At 30.6% G+C, this 25,498-nt stretch overlaps 2 protein-coding genes across 2 annotated transcripts; one reads left to right on the top strand and one right to left on the bottom strand.

Moving 5' to 3' along the window:
• The first annotated feature begins 8,102 nt into the window (after positions 1-8,102).
• On the top strand, positions 8,103-12,846 carry LOC136987957 (uncharacterized). Its single transcript, XM_067285725.1, has 2 exons — positions 8,103-8,934; positions 12,734-12,846. The coding sequence occupies exons 1-2, from the start codon at positions 8,103-8,105 to the stop codon at positions 12,844-12,846; spliced, it is 945 nt and encodes a 314-aa protein (XP_067141826.1).
• A 5,978-nt stretch (positions 12,847-18,824) lies between these two features.
• On the bottom strand, positions 18,825-20,465 carry LOC136987956 (piggyBac transposable element-derived protein 3-like). Its single transcript, XM_067285723.1, has one exon. The coding sequence runs from the start codon at positions 20,130-20,132 to the stop codon at positions 18,825-18,827; it is 1,308 nt and encodes a 435-aa protein (XP_067141824.1). The 5' UTR covers positions 20,133-20,465.
• Positions 20,466-25,498: the final 5,033 nt, after the last annotated feature.

The raw sequence follows: 25,498 nt of genomic DNA, 5'->3' as shown, positions 1-25,498 counted from the left end.
CTAGAATTGGAATATTAGAAATATTTTAAAATTATTTTAAACTTTAAACACGTGGAAACAAAACTGGCGCAAAATATATTCAATTTGTTTTATGTGACAAAAATGTTTGGCTGAAATTTTCGGATTGCAGACCCATACTGTCGTTTGTATGACTGTCTGTTTATCGTTTATCTCGAATATGCAGTTAAATAGATGAAAATCGAGACGAGACCTGGAAAGGATAGAAGACGAAAAGCCCGATTAACTTCGGATTTGGACCGGAAGTCACGTGAATTTTTAAATTAATACGAGATTAATTGCTACTGCTGCTGTAATGATGTTACAATAATATAAATTCAGTTTTTTCTATTATCCTAACAATAATTATTTAACATTATAAAATCTGAAAAAATTTCAAGAATAAATTAAGAGTAATTAGAGTATCCATTTATCACAGATTAATTATAACTAAAATACGTTGAAAGTACGACATTAAATCAATTATACAGAAAGAATTTTGAAATTCATGTTACGCGCATTTATGATTAAAATTCTAAATTATTATCTTACAAATATAACCGTAAATATAAAAATAAAATTAATAAATATTTTAAAATTGTAACAAATTCATTATATTGCGATTGTAGATTGATTTCTTTTGTTTATATTTTAATGTAAATGATATGCTTATCCTTTAATTTATCATTAATAATATAAACAGTATCGGTATGTTTTCTATCGTTGTATGAACTGTTTACAGGCCAAATCAATTAACTCTATTAATTATGCCAGGAAAGTAAAAATAGTGTATCCTAGGTATAATCATTATTATTTTATATGTCGTTAAGTAAAAGCTGCTGACGTTATAATGAATTCTGTTAAAATTTGAATAGTTACGTATAAAAAGCTACCGTACCGTAATTAAAATACCTCTATTTAACGCTGCGTAAGAATATGCTTAGTTGTACAAATGCAACCAAATCTGTGGTGCTATCTTAAATTTCTTAGATGTACAAAATGTACAAATACATTCTGTTAAAACTAATATAGGTTCAAACACATACCAGTTTGAGAATTTTTCCACTGCAAGAGGTGTTAAAGTACAATAACCTTGTTAGTTTGGTCTCCACGTGTCATATACAGAGTGTACTCGTATGATGATATCAGTGTTGAATATAGTGAAGATCTCCGTGACGATCTAGTGAGGTTATTTCCCAAACTCCGTCTTGTTGGGTTGGGTTCCGTATGTATCACAATCCGATAGTTAATTCAGGTTCGATAAAAGCACACATTCAATTCAGTGAATATTTAGTTTATTTACAAAACAAAATATTTCAGAATATTCAAGTTGAACAACATTACATACACAGGACAACAAAGTGTGGTGTCTCACGTAACAGCTTGTCCTTCGGGGACTATTAGATTCTGGGGAAACTTCGTCGGTTTGTGGAGTTGGCTCAACTATACGGTCTGTCCAGACTCCGCACTTATCCGTCCCTGAGATCTTTATCAGAGGAGAACACTCTCTTTACGCTTAGCGGGCTGCCCAAGTGCCTGAAACTACCGTATTATCAGTCTCTTGCTTTTCTCACCTTTCCTCTCGCCCCTTTTACTATTTAGAGTCTTTGGACGACAAGTTTCGACCAATCAGGATCCTTCGTTTCATCGGCACCTTTCCAAAACGTCGGCCCTTCTCCCGACGAAACAGCTTACCGTAGCGTCCGTCACTTGTTTACATTTTTTTCTAGTAAACTGACACGTGGCAAACACATTGCCCGCCCACACACAAGTCCCGTAAACAAAGACGATACTCCCTTTGTTTTCCCGACTGTTTACAAATATAACACCAGGTGGGACCAATTAACAAGACTGTGTTGCTTTTGTTCCTACTCTGTTAAAGGCGACCCTTTACAAATATTATCACAGTTATAATCAGTAGAGAAATGTATATCTGCTGAACCTCCTCATGCGTAATTAAGTTCACTTATTCGAATTAAAAAACAAATTTTAAACACAAATAAATAACAGAATTACACATAAATATAATTTGAATCACATTATAACATTATTATGTTGTGTGTAAAATAATAAGGTAACCAATGCAGACTAATTAAATATAATAAATATTTTACTTCTTTTTGTTAACTCATGTTTGATTGTGTTATTTAAAAATAATACGATAAAGGTTCCTGTATTAATTTATTAATACAATAACCTTTGTCGTAGTTTGCCGATTGTAAAAGTTTGCTGACTCTGATGTCTTTGTATTTTTTGTTCTAATGCTTTCTTGCAAGTGAAGGTTACTCAAAAGAATTAGGTTGTGTTTTTCCTCAGCAAATTGTCAAGGTGTAATCATGGTTATTTATTTCCCAAATGTTTTGTGGGTTTCTCACCCTGTTTGCTTGAGTTCTGTTCTCTCGTTTTATCAATTCATTAGTTACAACTAGACTATTAGCTTCCTCCTTCAAGATTTTGTCAAATTCCAAAAAATGAAAAATTTGTCGGTAGCTACTGTTGTCTATGGCTCGCTCTTGTGAAAGCCTGAGAAGGAGTACAATGTTCTAAGACATAGACTTGTCAGTTGGTTGCAGCTGATTCTTGCCGAGTAAGAAAAATCGGTTTTTATATCCTGGGATCACGTTGATTGATTTGTATTTGTCTAATTATTGTACAGAATTTGCATGCTGATGTCCACATCGACCACGATAGTGTCTTCCTTCTTCAGCTAAAATTGTGTTTATTAATTCTAAATTAGATATTATCTATTTTAAAATTAAAATAAACAAACTGCTTAATTTTGTCATTTTCAATATTTGTTTAAAATTTTTATGAAAACACCGCTTCCCTATTATCAAATGTCTAGTAACCATGGTTCTATTTAGCCATTTTATAAAATAATCATAAAAATCGAATAAGACGGTTAGCATTCACGTCTAATATGTAATATTGTTTTATCACATACGTTGTAACTAAATATTAGATTGTTTGACGTAAATTTAAAAATATTTTAAATATATCTAGTTGAAACATATCGGCAGTGTTGTTAGTTATAAATAGATCAATCTTGAAAATGGATGGTTTAGGTACAGTACGTAGTCTTTTTTTATTAAAAAAAAGTAGTTCTTATATGCTTTATCGTAGCAATAGTAGCAGTTAGGGTTTCTTATTTCCCGGTCTTTTGCTTGTCCCGGGATTCCGGGATAAAAGTGAACTGTTTCCCGGGATCCCGGGAAATCCCGGGATATAATATATTATTTTTAAAATATAAAAAAATCTTGAAATCGAATGATATCATTATTTTTCATTTTTTAAAGTAATTTAAGTGTTCTACAACCTCCAAAATCGTATTAATAATGATGTGTAAAATATGTATTAAAAATACCTTTGAATTACGTAGAAAATTCACAAATAAAAAAAAATTTGTTAAAGTTTGTTCGAAACTGCTTATAAGAAAAATTGCCTACGAATTGAGTTAAAAATTTAAAGAAAAAAACTGAACTTTGATCAAACTTCTAACTTAGAAAATGATATTTTTTATTTAAATAAAACATAATACAAATATTACTGTAAATTTTTATAATGAGATTTTAAGAAACAAAGATGGTCGATACTCCGATCACTCAATCTGGTTCTTAATTTGGTAATAAAAAGTCCTGCTGCCGAGAATGCCCTTTCTGATTCAATCGATGTGGGTGGAATCGTTTTTAACGCATTTAACAGAAGACAGATGTTGTGTGTTTTTTCACCTGTAGCCTCAAAGATTTCTATTTCGTTCTCGAGACGCGTTTCAGTACTGCTTTTGTTGTCCACTTTTCTTGATCTGTCTATCTCAGCTTCTTTGATAGCAGCATCAAGCTTTTCAGCTAAAGTCATTGCAGATGAGCTTGCGACATCTGGTAGTTGATCTGTATCACCGGAAGTAGAATCAGTAGATACTTCAAAAAGACGATCTAACATCTGTTTTGCTGATAAAATTAACATAGTCTTGGTTGGTAAGGCTGGCAAACTTTTTTCACTTGGGAAAGTTGAAACTTTTCCATAATTCTTTCCACTATTGAGATATTGTATGAGGCCAGTCAGTTTTACATTTCTTCTCTCTGCTATGCGTCGAATAAACGACTCTTTTAGTCTTCTTGAAAAAGGTGTGTTTAGTTGATTTAACTCATTTATAATAAAAGAAAAAATACCTTCCGATGAAAGTAAAGTCGATCCTCTGTTGCCAAGCTTTTCTGCTCCAGCTTTTAATGGCTGCAGTGATGCCACGATGTCACGAATTACAGTAACTTCTTGTTTGTCAAGATCAAAATTGTCCGTATCTTTATTACAGTCAATGATTGCTTTCGATATGGATGATCTTATTTTAATAAATCGCTCTAACATGGCTAAAAGGCTATTCCATCGGGTTTTGGAATCCAGAAATAAGTGCAAATTTTTTCCATGTTCCTGTTCAACGTATTTTTGTAAGATGTTATTCTTTAAAGGTAATTTGCGAAAAAATTTTGCTATTTTTCTAACCTTATTAATGATTTGAGAACAGACGATTTCATTACCTAGTGTGTCATGTAATTCAAATGAAATATCTATATCGAAAGGATCTTCAGCCGAACGCTCACACAAAACACTTTCAAAATCAATACTATAACTAAAGTCTTCTTCATCTTTCTCAATATCGTCATTGCGCTCTTCATCTTCAGTTTGAATTTCTTCAGAAAGAGGGACTGCTACTGAAGTGGTTGACTTTTGGTACAAAACATCACATACCGCTAAATGAATTCCGTGTGCATAACATAACTGATGCTCACATTCAATTAACCTTCCAAATTTAACCATTACAGCTGCACCATCAGTAACACAAGCCACCACGTGTTTTTCTAAAGATATGTGAAATTCTTTTAACTTTTCTTTGATTACTTGGACAGCAGTTTCTGCAGGTAGAACATTGGAAATCTTCACCATTCCTAAGTTCCAAAATGTTCCGTCACTTTTGTGTATGTTTATATTTAAATACCGGCGATTGTTTAGTGAAGTATATCCATCCAAGGATAAACTAAACCTTGATCCTTCATTTATTTGGCTATCAATTTCAGAACATAATCGTTGTTTGATTTGTTTGTAATGCGAATGGATGAGATCCATTACATCTGATGGATTTTTTGGTAACGTGTATCCTCTGTCTGTCAATGATTTTCTGATGAACTCACTTTTTGTAATAGAGTTGATAGAGATGCCATCTAAAGTCGCAAGTTTTGTTACTATTTCTTCACATGTTTCTTTTTTAATAAAAAGCGATGGTAAGGTTTGTTGAGAGGCTAATCGCTTACTGCTAGTTTCTCCAGTTTCCTCGGCTGTACGCTTAGTACTAGTGACAGATAATTTGTCAATATTATGCTTGAGAATCAAACACAAGACCGTGTTATTTATTAAACACTTGGCACTTTTCCACTTCTATTAGTTGAGACGAGATTTTATTTCACTCGTTTCGGGCATTTCGCCCCTCTTCAGTCAACTAATAAAACAATATACAACATTTCAAGTAATATAACACACACTAACAGATACCACAAAAATTAATTTAAAACGTACCGTTAGTTCCTCGAACTCAAGGGTGCGCGTGCATAGCACAATTTGGACCTCAAAGTTACAGCAACAAATGTAAATGTTCTACGTACTGCTAATTAAATTGTAAAATTTCTTTTAAAATATATAAACATACAGGCTTATTTTATACATATCGGTATATTAAACATATTCGGTATCTTACTTTTTTAAAATCGAACGCAATAGATCTTTAATCTTCTTTTTACTAACTTTTTTCTTTTCTTCATTGTTGTTTTATCTTGACATAAAGCAATAAACGTTTGGACCTGGTGTTAACTAAAATACTCACTTTTCGTCTAGTACTGGCTCATTATTACGCAGTTGTTTGTTGACCATTTGCATATTCTGCTGGTTATGACGATCTGAATTTACATAATTAACTGTATAGCCAAAAGTAGCCAAGTTAGGCTGGATCTGTTGCTTATTTTTTATATGATTATAATATTCTTAACCAATTCTTGTTTATATTTATGCTTAAATTTTTATTTATAGAATTACTGGACTTTATGATGGCCACGCTCTCTTTAAATTTTCTATTATAAGCGTATTTTTCTTTATATAAAATTTTTGTACCATCTTGATCTATATTACAATTATTAAGTAGGCAATGATCATGAAAAACAGAGTTTACTCGATTGTATCTTAAGTCGGCGACATGTTCCTTTAATCTGATATTTAACTTACGTTTCGTTTCTCCAATATAAATACTATTATTCTTACAAGTACACGGAATTTCGTAAACGACATTCTTTGTTTCTTTCGCTTCTGTTCTAGTTTGCTGTATACTCTTTTTATTTTTTAGCCGGGATTTAAGTTTCTCATATTTAGGTGCGAGTTTTATGTCTACCTTTCTTAATTCTTTATTAATTTCTTCATATAATCCTTTTACATATGGTAAACTAATATATCTTATTCCTGAGCCTTGTTTTTCTATTCTTTGTTTGTCGTTTCTATTTGTTTTATCATTTATTTCTTTTTCCCATTTTGTAATTATATAGTTTGGGTATCCATTTAATACAAATTTATTTTTTAATTCTTTTATATATTTAGACATATTACTTAACTTACTGGTTCTATTTTTAATTTTTTCATATTCCATTGCAAAGACGTCAAGTTTATGTCAAGATAAAACAACAATGAAGAAAAGAAAAAAGTTAGTAAAAAGAAGATTAAAGATCTATTGCGTTCGATTTTAAAAAAGTAAGATACCGAATATGTTTAATATACCGATATGTATAAAATTAGCCTGTATGTTTATATATTTTAAAAGAAATTTTACAATTTAATTAGCCGTATGTAGAACATTTACATTTGTTGCTGTAACTTTGAGGTCCAAATTGTGCTATGCACGCGCACCCTTGAGTTCGAGGAACTAACGGTACGTTTTAAATTAATTTTTGTGGTATCCGTTAGTGTGTGTTATATTACTTGAAATGATGTATATTGTTTTATTAGTTGACTGAAGAAGGGCGAAATGCCCGAAACGAGTGAAATAAAATCTCGTCTCAACTAATAGAGGTGGAAAAGTGCCAAGTGTTTAATAAATAACACGGTCTTGTGTTTGATGCTCAACATATAAGAAAACACGGTTTCAAGAATACCTAAATTATAAAAATTTTTGTCATAGAAACGGCAAATTCCATCGAGAAAGAGAAAATTCACACGTACAGCTTAACAAAATGGATACTACGCACATCGACAGGACGCAAGGTGAGATTAATAAAATAATTATCGATATAAACTACTTAAAAACACATCTAAGGGAAAAGAGAACACTTAAAACACTTTCCCTTCCTAAGTCCATCGCTAAAGCAATCCCGACAAGGGATAGGAACTATTTTAATTTGAAAATACTAAGATCAGCCATAAAGTATAAATATATAAAGCTTAGAGAATTAAAGCGCAATTTTAAAAAATCAAACGACAAAAATTCGAAATACTCAAACAAAAGAATCGACCCGATTATAAATTTAAGCGATTACGAAGCCAATAAACATGAGAAATTAGTAAAACGATTTCAGTATCCGCCCAACATGGAGATTAGCGCATGGAAAGAATCTCTAGTAAAAAACAAATCACAGGTTAAAATTCCTGAGGACATCCTTGAAACAATTCGTGCAGGCCTGGACTTTAGTGGCCCCAATAGATGGGAAGTTCTTGATATTATACCAGACTTAGATCGAGTATGTAACAACCTTCCTGAGCCAGAATCGCAACTTATTAAATCAAGTCTTAGTAGCAAAATTAAGAAATACATAACAAAAGAAAAAAGCAAAACTGTTATAAAAGACAAAAATTATTATAAATATAAAAATAACATTAGCAAAGTACAAACATTCCTGGTTGATAATGGACTAGAGATAATTAAAGCAGATAAATCGAAACAAGTTATTATTGTATATGCTGATTGGGTAAAAAATAAGAAATGTGAATTAGTCGAAGGTAAACAGTTTAGGCAACTCCCGATAGACCCATAAGATATTATATATAAAGAGCTAAAAAGTAGAGTCACAAGATTACATAAAATGAATAAATTAACAAAAGCTGAAAAAGAATTTATCCTAAACGATCAGAATGATCGCACACCAAAAATTAATATTCAACTTAAGACTCACAAAGATGGCGAACAGGTTCGACCCATAGTGGACTTCAAATATTCAACGTTATATAATCTTGAAAAATTTCTAAAGCAAGAACTTAAGTCTTACCAAAATTCTAATTTTGCCATATCTAATACTGATGAGCTTTTAACAGATCTAAAAGATATGAAGATAGAAAGCACTTTTAAAATGGCTAGTTTAGACATAATTGAAATGTATCCCTCCATAACATGGGACATAATTGAAGAAAAATTAAAAAAACTTAACATAACACCAGAGATCACCCAACTAATAGAGTTTTCGTACATGAGTAATTACTTTGAAATAGAAGGTAATTATTACACCCAAAATGAAGGTATTAGTATGGGATCAGTTATAGGACCTAAACTTGCTGAATTAGTAATGATTGATATAGATGAAATAATTAATAAAATTCAAGGTATAAAATTTTACAAGCGATATGTTGACGATATTCTGATTATGTACAATACTTCTGAAATTACAATCAACCAGATAGAAGTCCTTATAAATAATTTAAATAAACGAATTCAGTTTAAAACAGAAGAAGAAGACAGTATTAATAATAGCATTAACTACTTGGACGTTAGGATTACAAGGAATAGAAATAGTATCGAATTTGAACCTTTTAAAAAGCCTTGCACTATCAGTACGACTATCAAATATAACTCTAATATACCTTTATATATCAAATATAACGTCTTTGCAATGGAATATGAAAAAATTAAAAATAGAACCAGTAAGTTAAGTAATATGTCTAAATATATAAAAGAATTAAAAAATAAATTTGTATTAAATGGATACCCAAACTATATAATTACAAAATGGGAAAAAGAAATAAATGATAAAACAAATAGAAACGACAAACAAAGAATAGAAAAACAAGGCTCAGGAATAAGATATATTAGTTTTCCATATGTAAAAGGATTATATGAAGAAATTAATAAAGAATTAAGAAAGGTAGACATAAAACTCGCACCTAAATATGAGAAACTTAAATCCCGGCTAAAAAATAAAAAGAGTATACAGCAAACTAGAACAGAAGCGAAAGAAACAAAGAATGTCGTTTACGAAATTCCGTGTACTTGTAAGAATAATAGTATTTATATTGGAGAAACGAAACGTAAGTTAAATATCAGATTAAAGGAACATGTCGCCGACTTAAGATACAATCGAGTAAACTCTGTTTTTCATGATCATTGCCTACTTAATAATTGTAATATAGATCAAGATGGTACAAAAATTTTATATAAAGAAAAATACGCTTATAATAGAAAATTTAAAGAGAGCGTGGCCATCATAAAGTCCAGTAATTCTATAAATAAAAATTTAAGCATAAATATAAACAAGAATTGGTTAAGAATATTATAATCATATAAAAAATAAGCAACAGATCCAGCCTAACTTGGCTACTTTTGGCTATACAGTTAATTATGTAAATTCAGATCGTCATAACCAGCAGAATATGCAAATGGTCAACAAACAACTGCGTAATAATGAGCCAGTACTAGACGAAAAGTGAGTTTTTTAGTTAACACCAGGTCCAAACGTTTATTGCTTTATGTCAAGATAAAACAACAATGAAGAAAAGAAAAAAGTTAGTAAAAAGAAGATTAAAGATCTATTGCGTTCGATTTTAAAAAAGTAAGATACCGAATATGTTTAATATACCGATATGTATAAAATAAGCCTGTATGTTTATATATTTTAAAAGAAATTTTACAATTTAATTAGCCGTACGTAGAACATTTACATTTGTTGCTGTAACTTTGAGGTCCAAATTGTGCTATGCACGCGCACCCTTGAGTTCGAGGAACTAACGGTACGTTTTAAATTAATTTTTGTGGTATCTGTTAGTGTGTGTTATATTACTTGAAATGTTGTATATTGTTTTATTAGTTGACTGAAGAGGGGCGAAATGCCCGAAACGAGTAAAATAAAATCTCGTCTCAACTAATAGAGGTGGAAAAGTGCCAAGTGTTTAATAAATAACACGGTCTTGTGTTTGATGCTCAACATATAAGAAAACACGGTTTCAAGAATACCTAAAATATTATGCTTGTTACGCAGATGTCTGATAAGGCCGCTTGTTAAAAAATTTTTACACTTTATCTGTGTTTTACATTTATTAGGTTGCAAATTCTTGTTTCAAATCCTTAACGAAATATTTCCAAACAAATGATTCTGACATTCTTGATTAAAGGGATTGGTTACGAACAAAATAAATTATAAATTATAACGTAGTATAAATGTAGATAATAGGCGATTACGGGAAAATCCTTGAGTTAACTCGCAGCTCACAAATTCACAAAAGGAAGTGTGACATATGCACAATTTATAAATAATTTTAATTTCAGTTATTCACATCAGATTTGTTAAATTTTACAGGATTGTATTATCTTTCAACTTTAGGGGAGTAAAGCTTTTTTTATTTTCTCCCGCGAAAGTAATAGATTCTACTAGTCCCCCACTTTGAACGACAACAAAGTGCTAATCGTTTTATTACTTTGTTTTCAAAAACTCCCTTATCTGTCTGTAGTGAGTTAAATGACTAACAAATTGTTTTTGCACTCGGGGGAATGTTTTCTTTTAAATTTAACAACTAGTATTGACAGTAATGAAGTCTATAATTTTGTTTTTAATAATTAAAAAAATATTGATAAAATAGCCAAATAAATGTTCGGGTCACAATTACTAAATGGTATTGCTACGTAATAAACATAGATTTTAATTGTTGCAAAATTGAAAGTATTAAATTTGTAAATAGCGTCCCAACTGAATATAGTAATGAATAATCTGCCAAGTATTGAATAATGTCATCGTAGTGTGTCTGTAAAAAAGCAAAGTAAACTACAACACGGTTTCATCAGATTCAAAAGTATTAAATTTCTTATCGTGTTATGATCGCGAGACAGCACAGCGATAACACCGAGCGAAAAAATCGCGTTGTCAAAAAAGCTGCAATAACTTATTTGAAATTAATTGGGATTTGGCCGGTCATTGAAACCAGGAGAAAAAGATAGAATGTGTAGTATAATGGTAAAGGTTAAACGTTCCACATTGTTATTTTATTCAATTGCAATTGTGCTCATAATAATCGCGAGAATACAGAGCTCTCACTCTGCCAGATAATTCACTGCAGGTGGTATTAAGGAATTGTTTTTCGCAAAATTTCTGTAAATATATATATATATATATACAAATTTTTAAAACCTCTGTTGGAATCACTTCAGAACGTATCAATTGAGGATTACTACAAAGCCCGCAGTTCAACAATTATTTATTTTAGAGACATATAAACAAAAAAAACTAATAAGCAGGCTTAAATTAATAAATATAAATGCATTCCGGCATTCTGACAGTTTATGAGTTAATTATACTTTCTATTTGTAAAATTTCTTCAATCTTAACACAAAATAAGAAAAAAGTGAACTTTTAAAAAAATTGCGGGATTTCCCGGGATGAGAAAAATTTCCCGGGATATTCCCGGGGTAAAAAAAACAGCTGGGATCCCGGGATCCCGTTTCAGAAACCCTAGTAGCAGTGATTCAAAATCTCTCATTATTATTATCATTTTTACTATTCCTTTGTATTAATCTAAAGTTATTTTGTCGAAATAACTTTAGGTTAGTACAAAATTCCAATATGGCGGTGGTTTCTTTGGCTATGTTGTGACGTTTCAAGACGTTTCAATCAAAGCATTAACTTCACTCTCAAAATATCTTAAAATTTTGTTTTCGATAATATTGAGCATTATATTTAAATTGAATAATTAGCTAAATGTTGCTATAAAATTAGTTTACAGATTAAAATTTTTGTTCCAAATTCTACTTGAATTTTAAACTCAATATTTTTTACATTGATGCAAAGCAAGGAACGAAAAAAACAGCTTATTTATGTATATAAAACGTATGCTTATGCATTAATGAAATATTTATGCACTGTTTATCAATGTTACCTTTCTATAATGCCGAGCAATTAATGTACAGAACTCATTTTTAATAAAGATTATTGAAACAGAAATAAATAAATATCCATCGGATATTTTATAAATTTCATGTACTTTTACTACGTCACGCGGAACCGCAAGAATACGGGCAACAATAGATTTTTCTATTGTTACACTTTCTTTGTTGAGTGAATATTTTCATAGAGAAAGACGTATTCAAATGTTTGTGCGTAAATTTCTTGAAGAAAATTGTGTTGGAAATAAACGTGAGTAATATTTTGAAAGACTACAAAATATACTGTACAAATGTTTTAATAAAAATAGAATTACCGATCTAAAAATTTGTCTTTAGGTAATCATAATATTCTTAAAATTAATTAACAGCAAACAACTAGAATAAGAAATTAATTGCGAAATATAGTTCCATATTTTAAACTGATTGGAATAGAATACATTTAATTACTAGAGTTAAAGTAAATAATAATGAGTCTGTGAAAAATATTCGATTGACTCTCCCCTGACGATTAGACCCAAATAATTCACGAATTGTTTTTATTTATTTATTTATTTATTTCTTTTTACTTGTTAGGTATGAAAATGGATAAGCGAGAAAAAGATGTATATGTGAATGCAGATGAGGATAGAGAGCCAGATTTGGTGTTGTCTGAGCAAACATTTGATCCCCCTGATTCCAGCATATAACTCCCAACAGATTATGATGATCCAGATAATTTCTCGAGTTGGGATTTGGATAGCTACCGAGAAACAAATTATATTGAAATTGTTTTCGATCTTGCTGAAGATTGTTTTGGCTATAGCGATTCTTATTCGCAACATATTTTTGTATTTATTTTTTATTCGTATTTTTAAAAAAATTTTATTTATATATTCTTGTCATATTTAAAAGAAATTTTTTATATATTTTTGTATTTATTTTGTATTTGTATTTTTAAAAAATTTGTTCTTTATTTGTTTATCTGTTTTCTGTTTATGTTTAAAAAAAGTAAATTTTATTCATTTACTAGAATTCTGTCAACATTTGTTATATTTATTCTAAATTGTTTTTTTTAATGTTCAACGAAATAATATATATGTACTATTTTAATGTTAAAAATGTATTTATTAAATTAAGTGCTTTTAATAAAAGTTTTCGAATGAATTATTAAATCGGTTTTTTTTTTATTAGAAAATCATTTTTTGTTGTTATATAATATTGTCATACTTTTAAATGTGAACAAAAATTATAATAAAAATAAAAAATTATAATTAATTTATAGAGCATCATAAAATATAATTTAAACATACAAGGTTTTAGTATATATCAGTCATTTAGTGTCCGTTATTATTTACTTTATTGCAATATATACACACAGAGCGTCCCACGTTTACATTCATATAAAGGTCATAGGTTCAAAAGGCACTAATTAAAATGTTAGCAATTACGTTCGTCTCAGTCAATAGACAGAGAGTAAGGCAACAAAACATGTCAGTGATCTGCCAAAAGGATAACACTTTGCAGAACTTTATATGTGGAAATCGGATTTTGTTTAGGTGTTAGACACATGAAGAAAACGCAAAACATCGCATGGTGGCCAGTCTATTTGTCAGGCACCTACCAATGACCAACTATTTACGGTCAATGGTTTTATTTATTTCTACGTTAAGCACGATGGAATTCTTTTTATGATAAAGTGAAGATAAAAATTGAGAAGAGCAGAGGTTTGATGAAATCGAATAATAGTTACTAATATTTTTCAAATAAAGTTGTTTGTACTAACGATTGTGACATAGAGAGCAACAAAACAAAATTCCATTTCGAGTAGATAAAAATAGAGTTTCGGGGATTTTACTTACATTTACGTAAACAGATGATGGCTTTTACATTAAAACCAGCAGATGAGTGTGAGATCGTAATCGAGGGTAGGAAATACTTTGTGATTTATCTACCACTTAATTGAATACAAATCGTATGATTTGTTCTCTTTTGTCATATAGGGATGGCTTCAGCTAATTGTTGGAAACGGGTCTTTAAGGATTCCCTGTGAGTTGTTTTTTTTTACACCAGGTAATCAGTTTTATGGAACACGGATTACTACTGGTTTATTAATCGCCTCGCGGAATAACAAGTGGGAGAGGTCGCGAGTAAGTTGGAAAGAAGGTCATTGGCATTCAGACAGAGAATACTTCATCTTAACTCTAACAAAACTTAAATTTAATGGAAATCAAAATAGATTATAATACAAATAAATGAATAAAGTGGAAAAAAGAATAATTGAATTACAACTTGCACTATCTTAAGTCTAATACCTAGCACGCGATGAAAGAGAGCTTACAAAATATTTCCGTAGTTTCATAATACCTCGTTAAATTAACGTTTCTGGACGTTTTCTATTTGGAGTCTTTTTCAAATGGCACATTATTAAACCTTTAATCTTCTACTAATAATAGGCAAACATATGGAGGGCCCTTTTCTACTTCTTTTCACGATGAAGCTTTAAGATAGACTCGTAGTCAAATATATGTGTGGAGAACACCTACTATACTTTTTCCTAAGATGAAGGCATTCGGTGGACTCCTTGATTTTAGCTCGAAATTCGCTAATATTCTGGAGGTTTTAACCTATCAAAATAAGCAAATGTCTTCACGTGAAAGGATGTCTAGGGCAAAAATTGAAGGTAACAATTTTCGTGTTTGACGTCAACTGGACAGGAAGATAACGACTTAGAAAAGGAAATTAACTTCCGTTGAACCGGTCAACAACTGAGTGTCTTTCCATTCTTCAGTGGAAATTATGTAAAGATTTTTAACAAGATTTCGGACATATTTCTTATATAAGATTGACATCAAGTGATTATTTTACAAGTAACTGAAAATATCATATCTTTCAATAACACACAACAGTTATATTTGAAATTAAGGAAAGGAAAGTACTATGTGCCTTTCCCCTTCTAAGAAAGTTCCTTCAACGAACATCCGTTGAGTTTGTTACAACATTTGGTAAAATTTTTTAACAGTAAAACATTTAAAATATTGCTGATATTAAAATAAATTTAAACAATCGAGGACTTGTCTTTTAACGAGTTTAACCGTTATAAGAGATTAGGGGAGAGGGTGATTTTCACATGAGCCTGGTGTTGCTCAAGAGAAACGTAACGATAGCGAAGATTAATATTATTAGATTATAGCCGACTTTTCCCATTTGTATTACGTGCAAGAATTACGTTAACTCTCTTTAGAAACCTATCATAGACTTATACCATAAGTCTGAAAATATGTTAGATTTCTCGTAAAACACCACATCTAGAATAGTACAGTAAAATCCAAATTTGTGCTAATCTGTAATTCTTTTCCTCATTTTTTCTGGGGGAAAATTCGAAAACCCGATTATTGCCTACATTGTCATGACATACCCTAACTGTGTACTAAATTTCAAATTACAACTCATAACCGTTTGGCTCTAAACTTAACATTATTATCTTGGGTTATAGTCGGTCAACACTGGTTGCTATTTACAATGCCGAACCAGAATCAAGGCATAGTAACCAAAAGAAAAATTAAAATTTATTGGTGTGTCTATATACAGAAATTTCCTCGCAACGACATGTTCAATATAGTGGCCTTCTGTAGTGTGATGTATGTGTTTTCATTGAATTGTAATGTGTCCAGGCGTTCGTGTAGTGTGTGCTATGACCTGCATAGGAAAGAAGAACAGATACAATAAGCACCCTATCGAATTTGTCACAGATACTTTATTTCCTGGGCACGTTTTGTATGCTTACTGACTTTTTCAGTCATGCGTTTCATACATTGTGAGTTTTTGGAATGAATATGTCTATAATGTATGTGATTTTATTGTTTGTCAATGAGTGTGATGTCTTGTTTGTTGCGATAAATTGTTTTATCTGTGGTTATTGCTTTGTCATAGTACATTTTGTGCGTGTTGTTTTCCAATACTGTCTGTGAAATGTACTTATGTAAAGTTTGAGGATGTCTAATAATTTGTGTTTGTTTGAAATCTCTTGGTGTATTATATTTGCTATTTGATCATGTCTATGTAAATAATCTGTCTGTGCTAAGAGCTTGTATCCAGAAGTAATGTCTTGTATAGCTTCTGGCATGATGTGACATTTTCTGCATGTGTCATTTGTGAGCGTTTTATCTTTAAGCATGTTTTCTGTAGTTTCTAATATTTTTGACCTGGTCCTGTATGGTTATCATGAATTTTTTTTCTACCAAAAGAGGCATCTCCAGCAAACCAACTGTTTCACGCACACTTATGTCAACAAAATCCTGGGCCAGGACGTAAGGATGTCTGCAATGGAGTGGCTTTTGAATATTCTATTGCTTAATGGTGTCTATGGTTTTTATATGTTGTTTCCTGTCTATATGTTGTGAGTGTAAATTTATTGGTGTGTTTGAGCCTACTAGAATTACTACTTTATGTGACTGTGATATTTATTGTTTTTTGTAGAAAAACTCTTGCAGTGTCTGTATTTGTTTGTAATAAAGGTTAACTATGTCAATCAGGCACGTCTGCCATCTTTACGTGAAATGGTTAATTAATCGTTGCTTTTTTGCGTACGTTCTGTTAGTTTGGCCTGATGGAATCCTAAATACTTGTGGAACTTGCCCTCTTCCACGGATTTAATAACGGATTCATGGTTTCAAAGTGGAAAATTTCTTTCTTCAGGACTCCTTTTTCTACGTAAAGTGTTTTACAATTGTCTAGGCTCCATTTGTATGTCCTTGGTGTATGAATGTGTGTTTTGTAGGAATTGATGAAGTTGTTTTATGTGGATGCTTAAAGTTTTACGTTGTCCATGTACAGTACATTAGAAGATTTAATGAGTGATAATTTCTGGTTTGGAACTTTGGTTAACACGCGCTATCCAATCACCTGCTCTGTACTTTAGGTCAAATTATTAAAGCTGATTTATAACAGAGTGAACAGAAAACAGTTTGATATTATAAACAGTATCGGTATGTTTTCTATCGTTGTATGAACTGTTTACAGGCCAAATCAATAAACTAATACTCCTACATCTGCCGAAAATAATCGGGCTAAATTTTGGATGTATGATTAAAGATTAGAAATAAATTTGACACTAGAAATAAGCGTTAGGCGCCATCTCTTATTAAAATAAATAATTATAATATTTAAATAACTTTAAATATTATAATTATTAACGTGAAAAGCGTCCGCGCGGTAAGCGGAAGTTGCGGTTGGAGTCCTGCTTCGGGCCGGTTTATTTTCCAGTTTAATCTAAAAATTATTTAAATATTATAATTATTAATTTTAATAAGTGATGGCGCCTAACGCCTACTTCTAGTGCCAAATTTATTTCTAATCATTAATCATATAACCAAAATTTAGCTCGATTATTTACGGCAGATGTTGGTGTATTGGCTTAAGATATCGGGTTTGGTTTGATGTTTATTTGTATTTTTCAATTAACTCTATTAATTATGCCAGGAAAGTAAAAATACTGTATCGTAGGTATAATTGTTGTTATTTTATATGATCTTAAGTAAAAGCTGCTGACGTTATAATGAATGCTACAACGTTTTTTTTTTAAATTTCAATTTAAATAGTTACGTATACAAAGCTATCGTACCGTAATTAAATTACCCCTATTTAACGCTGCTTACAAATATATTTAGTTGCCCAAATGCAGCCAAATCTGTGGTGACATTTTAGGATATGTACAATAGGTTCCGTTAAAACTAATATAGGTTCAAACACATACCAGTTTGAGAATTTTTCCACTGCAAGAGGTGTTAAAGTACAATAACCTTGTTAGTTTGGTCTCTACGTGTCATATTAAAAGTGTACTCAAATGATGATATGAGCGTTGAAAATGTCACATTTATAATCAGTATAAAAATGTATATCTACTGAATCTCCTCATGTGTAATGAGGTTCAATTATTCTAATAAAAAAGAAATTTTAAACCAAATAACTGCCAGAATTACATATAAATATAATTCAAATCACACTACAACGTTATTATATTGTGTGTAAAATAATAAAGTAACCAATGTGAAGTAATTAAATATAATAAATATTCTAATTCCCTTTGTTAACTCGTTTGATTGTCTAATTCAATTGTTCCTGTATTAATTTATTAATACTTTTATCTATAAAACAAGATTCGGGTTTACGCATTAAATGAATATACAAATGAATACTCTGTTATCGCAAAATTAGTGGCAGATGGGTTGGACCGGTCATCATAGAGGAAAGAGTACGTGACAAAGTGGAGAACAGAACGAAGAGGTGGTTGCATGTCGATAAATTAACCCTTTATTGCCTGAATTTTTATTTTTCGATAAAAATTTTTTTAATTTCTCATTTTATCATTAGAAGAGGTGTTTGTTTACAGATAAGTTAATAAAAAAATTTTAAAATGTATAATAACAATTTTTTAATTATGGGACTTAGAAGTCCCGTCAGGCTTTACAGCATATTGGGACTTACAAGTCCTTTTTTGTTTAATATTACATAAATAAAATATTTTTATTTTATATAAAGAATTTTTTTCAGAGAAATTGGCAGATTAAATTCATAATTATTTATTTGAGAATTTTTACAATATAAAAATGATAAAATTTTATAAAATAATGAATTGCAGTTCATTTCATTATTGTAAAACTGGAATAAAATTTATTGTTTTAATAATTCATGATTGGTGAAAATCTAGGAAACAATTTTTTTTCTGGTTTACACACAAGAAAACTTTACATAGTGTGCATCTTGAATGTGGTCTTGATTCTATATGCTTTGTAGCACAATATTCACATCGACCTCTATTAGGAACAAATTCGGGCCAATGTCCTCCCTGATTTTGTAATCTAATATCATTGCTTACAGAAAATGCTAATTTTTTTCTTTTCGATAATGGATCAGTTGTTTGGTCTAACGATTTTCGTTTTGGTCTTCCTCTATTTGAAGATGCTTTTTTTCCTTTTGTTAATAAACCCTGCGATACTTGTCTTTTGAATTGCAAAAATGGAACTTTTTCATTCATATCAGTGAAAATTATATAAGCATTTACAAGAGCCATTTCTATGATTGCAAAAAGCAGTCTATGCCACCATTTCTTCGATCTTCTATTTCGATCATATAATGATCTTAACATGTCAGCTTTATCGACTCCTTCCATATGAGTATTGTAATCCTTGATAGCAAGTGGTGCTGGCACATCTAGTTTTGTTCCATCCTTCTGAGTGCGTTTTACATTTACGACTTCCGTTCCATGATAATTGGATAATAAATGAACACTTCGATTGTCTTTCCATTTGAAATATGCGATACCCTGATCAGATATTCTGAAATCATATTCTCCTCTTTTTAAGTCCTTGTCAATTGCCAGTTTTGGAAGTCCTGCTCGATTTGAACGAATAGTTCCACATGCATAAACACCCTGTGATTTTAAGTATTCAAACAACTCTAGAGATGTGAAATAATTATCCATTATAATTACAAAATTTCCATGATGAAGGGATGATGATAACTTTGCAACAACACTTCCACCGAGACCAAATTGTTTTTTCTTACGATCATCATGTGTTTTTCCTTGGTAAATTATAAATTCATATATGTATCCTGACATATCAGCACGACACCAGAGTTTATAACCTCTCTTCACAGGTTTCATTGGATTGTATTGCTTGAGGGATGAACGGCCTTTGAATTTTACCATGCTTTCATCTATGCTCTGGAATTGATCTGGTAGTCGAAATTTTTTGAAGTTTTCATTAATTGTAGTGATCAGTGGTCGTATCTTATATAGTCTGTCTTTGTTATCTAGAGGAATGGATAAGTTATCATTTACATGTAAGTTTGATAAAATTTGTTTATATCTTTCTCTTGTCATTACTTCTCGTACAATGGGAACGCATAAATCTATATCACTACACCAATAGTGACGAGTTTGTGGTAAACGATGATAACCAAAAAGAAATTGCAGTCCTAGAAATCCATACATTTCTCGTTCTATAATTGTCTTAATATTTCTTTGTTTTTGTTGGCTATACAAATTGCTTTGAAATACAATATTGCTTATTGTACTTTCTCCTAAAACTGTCAGGAAAACATCTGTTGATGTGGCTTTATTTTCAAAAAATTGATTTACTGTTCCTTTCGTTAATGAAAAAGAAGGAACAGTACTTACATTTTCACGTATTCTAAAATTCCTTTTTATTGATGGATTAATAGCAAATTCTTCCTCATCAGAATCATCCTTGTCAGATTTTTCACTAAATAAAGCCGAAGCTATGTGAGTTTGTGGTGATATTTTATCACATTTATTCTCTGATTCATCATCACTACTGTCTTCAACAGGTGTATCAATATCTAATGGAAATTCTTCTAACAAAAAATCATCTATTTCTTCATCTATAAGTCTTTTATCCATATTATCTATTAAAACGTTAAACAAATTGATAAATCTATAAAAAATAATGTACAAAAAACAAATTCCTGACATTTACAAAAAAATCTCCTTAGGCCTGAAGGGACTTAGAAGTCCCAAACATATTTTGACCTTTTACACAATAAATATAATAAATTCCAAAAATATAATATACTAAAATCAAACTACACATATCTAAAATATATATAATAAAATACAAAGACAAGTACCTTCAAAATAATAAGTAAAATCTAACAAGAAAGCAAGCAATATCAGCTACAACCATTCAAACTACAGAATTTCTCTGAACAAAGTGAAACTTGTTTCTATAAAATTGAAACAAAGACACTTTCAAGGTTACTGCCCCCTACAAGAAAAAAAAAACACTTCATACAATCAGGACCTGTAAGTCCCAGTAGGCTATAATGCATACACACTAAAATAAAAAATTTCAAAGTTAGTGGGACTAGAAAGTCCCGTCAGGCAATAAAGGGTTAAAACGTTATATACAAGAAGAATGTGCCATCGGAGTTATATCATTCTTAATGTCGCACCGAAGGCAACCGGAACGGTCAAATCCCAATCGGGAAATAAAAGGATAAAAAACATAGATTGAGGTTTGCCGAAAGGATGAAATTAGAGATTGTCCTAGAAGCTTACCAGAGAGTAATCAATCCAACATCGAAAAGAACAGCAGCTAAATACAATGAGATTGTTCTGAAAGAAGGATGACAATCAAAATCTCACATGCCGTATAGAATATCACTGGCACGAAAATCTAAGGCAGACGAAATAATTGACGAGTTACTCGAGGCGGGCTTAACGGGAAGAATTTCATTAAGTGTTTTTGTTTTCTTTTCAATTTTATATTTTTTTTTATAAATATTCTTCAATTGTTCGTTATTCACAACAGAAATTTTCATTCATTAGAGCAGGGCTTCTTAAACTTTAATCCACGACCCCATTTATGATTGTGATTTTTTTCGCGACCCAAAAAAATATAAAATAAAAATATATAAATATTTTGTGATGACTTATTTATTAGGTAACAATATATATAATATGAAAAAATACAGTTCTAGAATTTGTTTAAAAACATACAAAAATTATATACTCTATTTTTCATCAAAACTGCATTTTTTGGGTACCCAAGATATGCCAAAACGACCTGGACAACTTCACCATACGTCTTCACTCTCCGACGTCCCAGCCAAAAGTGGTCTCACATGTCTTATCTTTTGACCTCTGAGCTACCCATTTTCTTTTGTCTTCTAACACAGTTACTCACCACCCACACTTGGAAGAAGTTTCTAGGAAGTTAAAAACAAAAGGAACAAGAACAAAAAAGGAAAAAAAAATATATATTGAAGATATATACAAGTTTGCAAAAACAATAATGGTGTACTACCACAGTTCACTCTTGTGTTACAATGGAACAGAGACAACTGAATACACTGAAAAGCGACAACAATATACTAGTTCACACTACAATCAGTGTTGCTGAATCGTTGACTCGCTGCTCCAGAAGTGACACAAAGCGCAACTCACGAAACGTATGACACAAAGCGCGCCATTTTCAAACTTTCACAAATTATTTTCAATATTTTGTATTAAAATCTCGCGACCCAAGATTTATCTAAGCGGCTCCAAATGGGGTCGCGACCCATAGTTTAAGAAGCCCTGCATTAGAGTATTAGAGGTCATTCATGAAAAAATTACAAAATAAACGGAATATTTTGCATTAAAATTGAAACGATTTTATTAAACTAAATAACGATTGTTAAAATATGTATAATTTTGAATTTACAAAATGTTTTATTGAATTTAAAGTTAATTGAAATTAAATGAATGTTGTGTTCATATGGTTTAAAAAATTTTGCAGCCAATACCGGAATTTAATTATTTCAATTAGTTTGAGGATTTGCTGATCTCAGGTTTTTTATCTTCGATTTCAGGAAAGATGTTCTGAAGATCTTCTGTTGGATCTTGTTTTTCTTCTGTTGCATTCTTTTCATTCTTTTCGCGACCTTCAACTTTCATTTCATTTTTATTTTTAATTTTTGTTGAAAGTTTAAACCATTCTTTTTCGGGTTTATTTTCTGATTTTAATTCCTCAAATTTTCTAAGATCCATTTGTAATTTTTTAAATATTTCAGAAATTTCCTATAAAAAACAAGATTTTATACAGGAATGAAATATATTTTGCAGTTACGAACATATTTTGGCTGTAAACGCGAAAAGTCTACAATACTGGTTTGATATAATAAGGCAATGCTACACATGGGTGATCTCTCATGGAGGTGCATCAAAAACAAAATATACGAAGATTTATTTTTACTATTAAATCTACTTTAGGGAGCATGCATAAGGTAGAGTTAAACTTTATTTATGAAAGTCTTATTGTTTGGTAATGAACAATATTTTGCATATTGTATTGTTCGTTTCCCATTGTTTACTTCCCTTATGAGGTGTTGAATAATAGTAAAACGCATATATGAACAATGTTACTTTCAGTAACATTCCTCAGATTTACTATTGAGTTCGTAACATTGCGGTTCGGAACCCTCAGATACTTAGCTTAATCGGAAGGGATGGGATGTGAGTAATGAAATTAAACACAATATTATAATTAGGAGTAACATTATAACTTTCGATAATGTAAAATGAGTAAAATGAATATTTCAATACGTACGTCAGAAGATGAATTAGGCAGTATAATGCAGTTGCCTACGTTAAAGAGTTCTTCGTATATTATTGTGCATTCTTCTCTTTTGAATGATCCACCTGAACAGGAATCCTTATATTGTTTTTTATGTGTTTCATTAAGGTGATTTTTTAACGCTACTAACGAATCAAACACTCGTCCGCAATATTCACATTTATATTGGTTGTCCTGCAAACTTCTGAATTCAAAAACGTGCATATTTTTATCAATTCAATCCACAATATATACGTTAACTTTGATATAAATTATTAGATACTTCTTTCCTGCGTCCAGATGAATCGTTTACAAATATGCAACAGAATTGTTGATCCCGACAATGCACAATTATTTAATTGTTTTTCTATAAAAATTAGAAGTATTGAATTGTTACGCGATCGTTGCATTTAGAGTATTTTTTTAATCTTCTATGTGATATTCTGTAATTTTCAGTATTTTTTACATTTAGGGAAAGTTATGACGATTGAAGTATTAAAGATTGTAAAAGATCAGATGATAAACATAGACATATGACTGTAAACAAACTTACTTTTTAACTACTTGAGCACACGATATGTCTTTGAAAGCTTTCAAAATTAAAAACATAAGTTGTGATTTATTATATAAAATTATGAGCGTTAGTCTGATCTGTCTAGCCTTATGAAGGAAAGAAGATTGTTAAATATCTCATGTTCATTATTCTAATCGAAATTGTAAGAAATTATGAAATAATTTCAAATAAACAGATAAAAGTATGTTCCATTTGTTTTGTTGGGTGATATTTATACAAGTTACGAAATATATGAAAATGAAATTGCTATAACATGAATTATAGCGGTCATCTGTAAAATTCGACCATTTACATTTCGATAAGTTAAATTGCCAAACCAATGTAAATAATGTTAAATAGCGTCGATATAACTTCTGACAATATAGTACCACTGTGATAATAAGATGGGGTTGTCTAATATATTGCATAATTATGTGAAAATTTGTAATATTTCTGTATTGCAGAAAGTTTTAAACCCGAAAAAATAATCTTGTGTAATTAATTTCAAATTTAATTATCTAGTTAATTACAAGGAAGGTTTTACTTGTGTTGAAGTTAATTAATTCTATTACATAAGAAAATATAATTGTTTGATAGTGATTACGTTCTCAAAAATTTTTAAAACATACAGTCAACTTCCGATTTAGGGAAGATTGATTTACCCTAGCAGGTGATTTACCCCATATGCAAAATAGTCGTGGAAGTGTTCTTGATCGTAACTTAGTACTTGTTAGATTTAGTACTATGGATTTTTTAGGTTAATATATGTTATAATTTTTATAGCAGTTTATATAATTTATATACGATTAATAGCTACGTAATTTAACTTATTTTATTGCCATTGTGAGGTTTTTAAGTGAATAAAGTCTTCATGATCGGTAATGAACTAAATTTTGCATATAGTATTGTGTATTGTTTACGTTGATTACTTTCCTTATGACATATTGAATAATAGTAACATGCTATTATTGCGCATATAGTTACTTTCAAGTGACCTTCTTCAGAATTACTATTGAATTCGTAACACTGTGTTTCGAGAACACTCTGAACTGCACTAAATCGGGAGTGATGGGTATAATACAAAGAAACACTACATTCAGTAATAGAAGTAGCGATAAAACCTTTCAGTATTGAAATAAAATAAAATATATATTTCAATGCGTACTTCAGAAGATTTATCAGGCAGAATAACGCGCTTGTCTAATGTAAAGCATTTTTCGCACATTAATCCGCATTCTTCGTACTTAAAGAATCCATCTGAACAAGTATGGTTAGATCTTTTTCCATGCCGTGTCCATAAATGATCTTGTAATGCGTTTTTCGTAGTAAACACTTCACCGCAATACTGGCATCTATATGGCAATTTCTTCAACCTTCTTAATTCAATAACGTGCATATTCTTTGTCAATTCGATCAACAAAGTATAATTTTACTCCGATAAAAATTATTAGATATTTTTTCCAGACTCCAGTTGGTGCAGCGTCCAGCGTATATGAATATGCAATTAAGATTGTAATTTGAACAATTGCGCAATTGTTTTATTGTTTTTCTATAAAGATCAGAATTACTAAATTTTTACCAGATCGTTGTAATAAATTTATTGTTTTGTTTAAATTTTATAAGATAACCTGTAATTTATAGTATTTTTTACATTTAGAAACAAGTAGACTTTAGGTGTTAACAGTTGCA

The sequence above is a fragment of the Centruroides vittatus genome, unplaced genomic scaffold (assembly GCF_030686945.1).
Source record: "Centruroides vittatus isolate TY-2023 unplaced genomic scaffold, ASM3068694v2 scaffold_2931, whole genome shotgun sequence".
In the NCBI taxonomy this organism is placed as follows: Eukaryota; Metazoa; Arthropoda; class Arachnida; order Scorpiones; family Buthidae; genus Centruroides; species Centruroides vittatus.
This window is presented reverse-complemented; position numbering and strand designations above follow the sequence as displayed.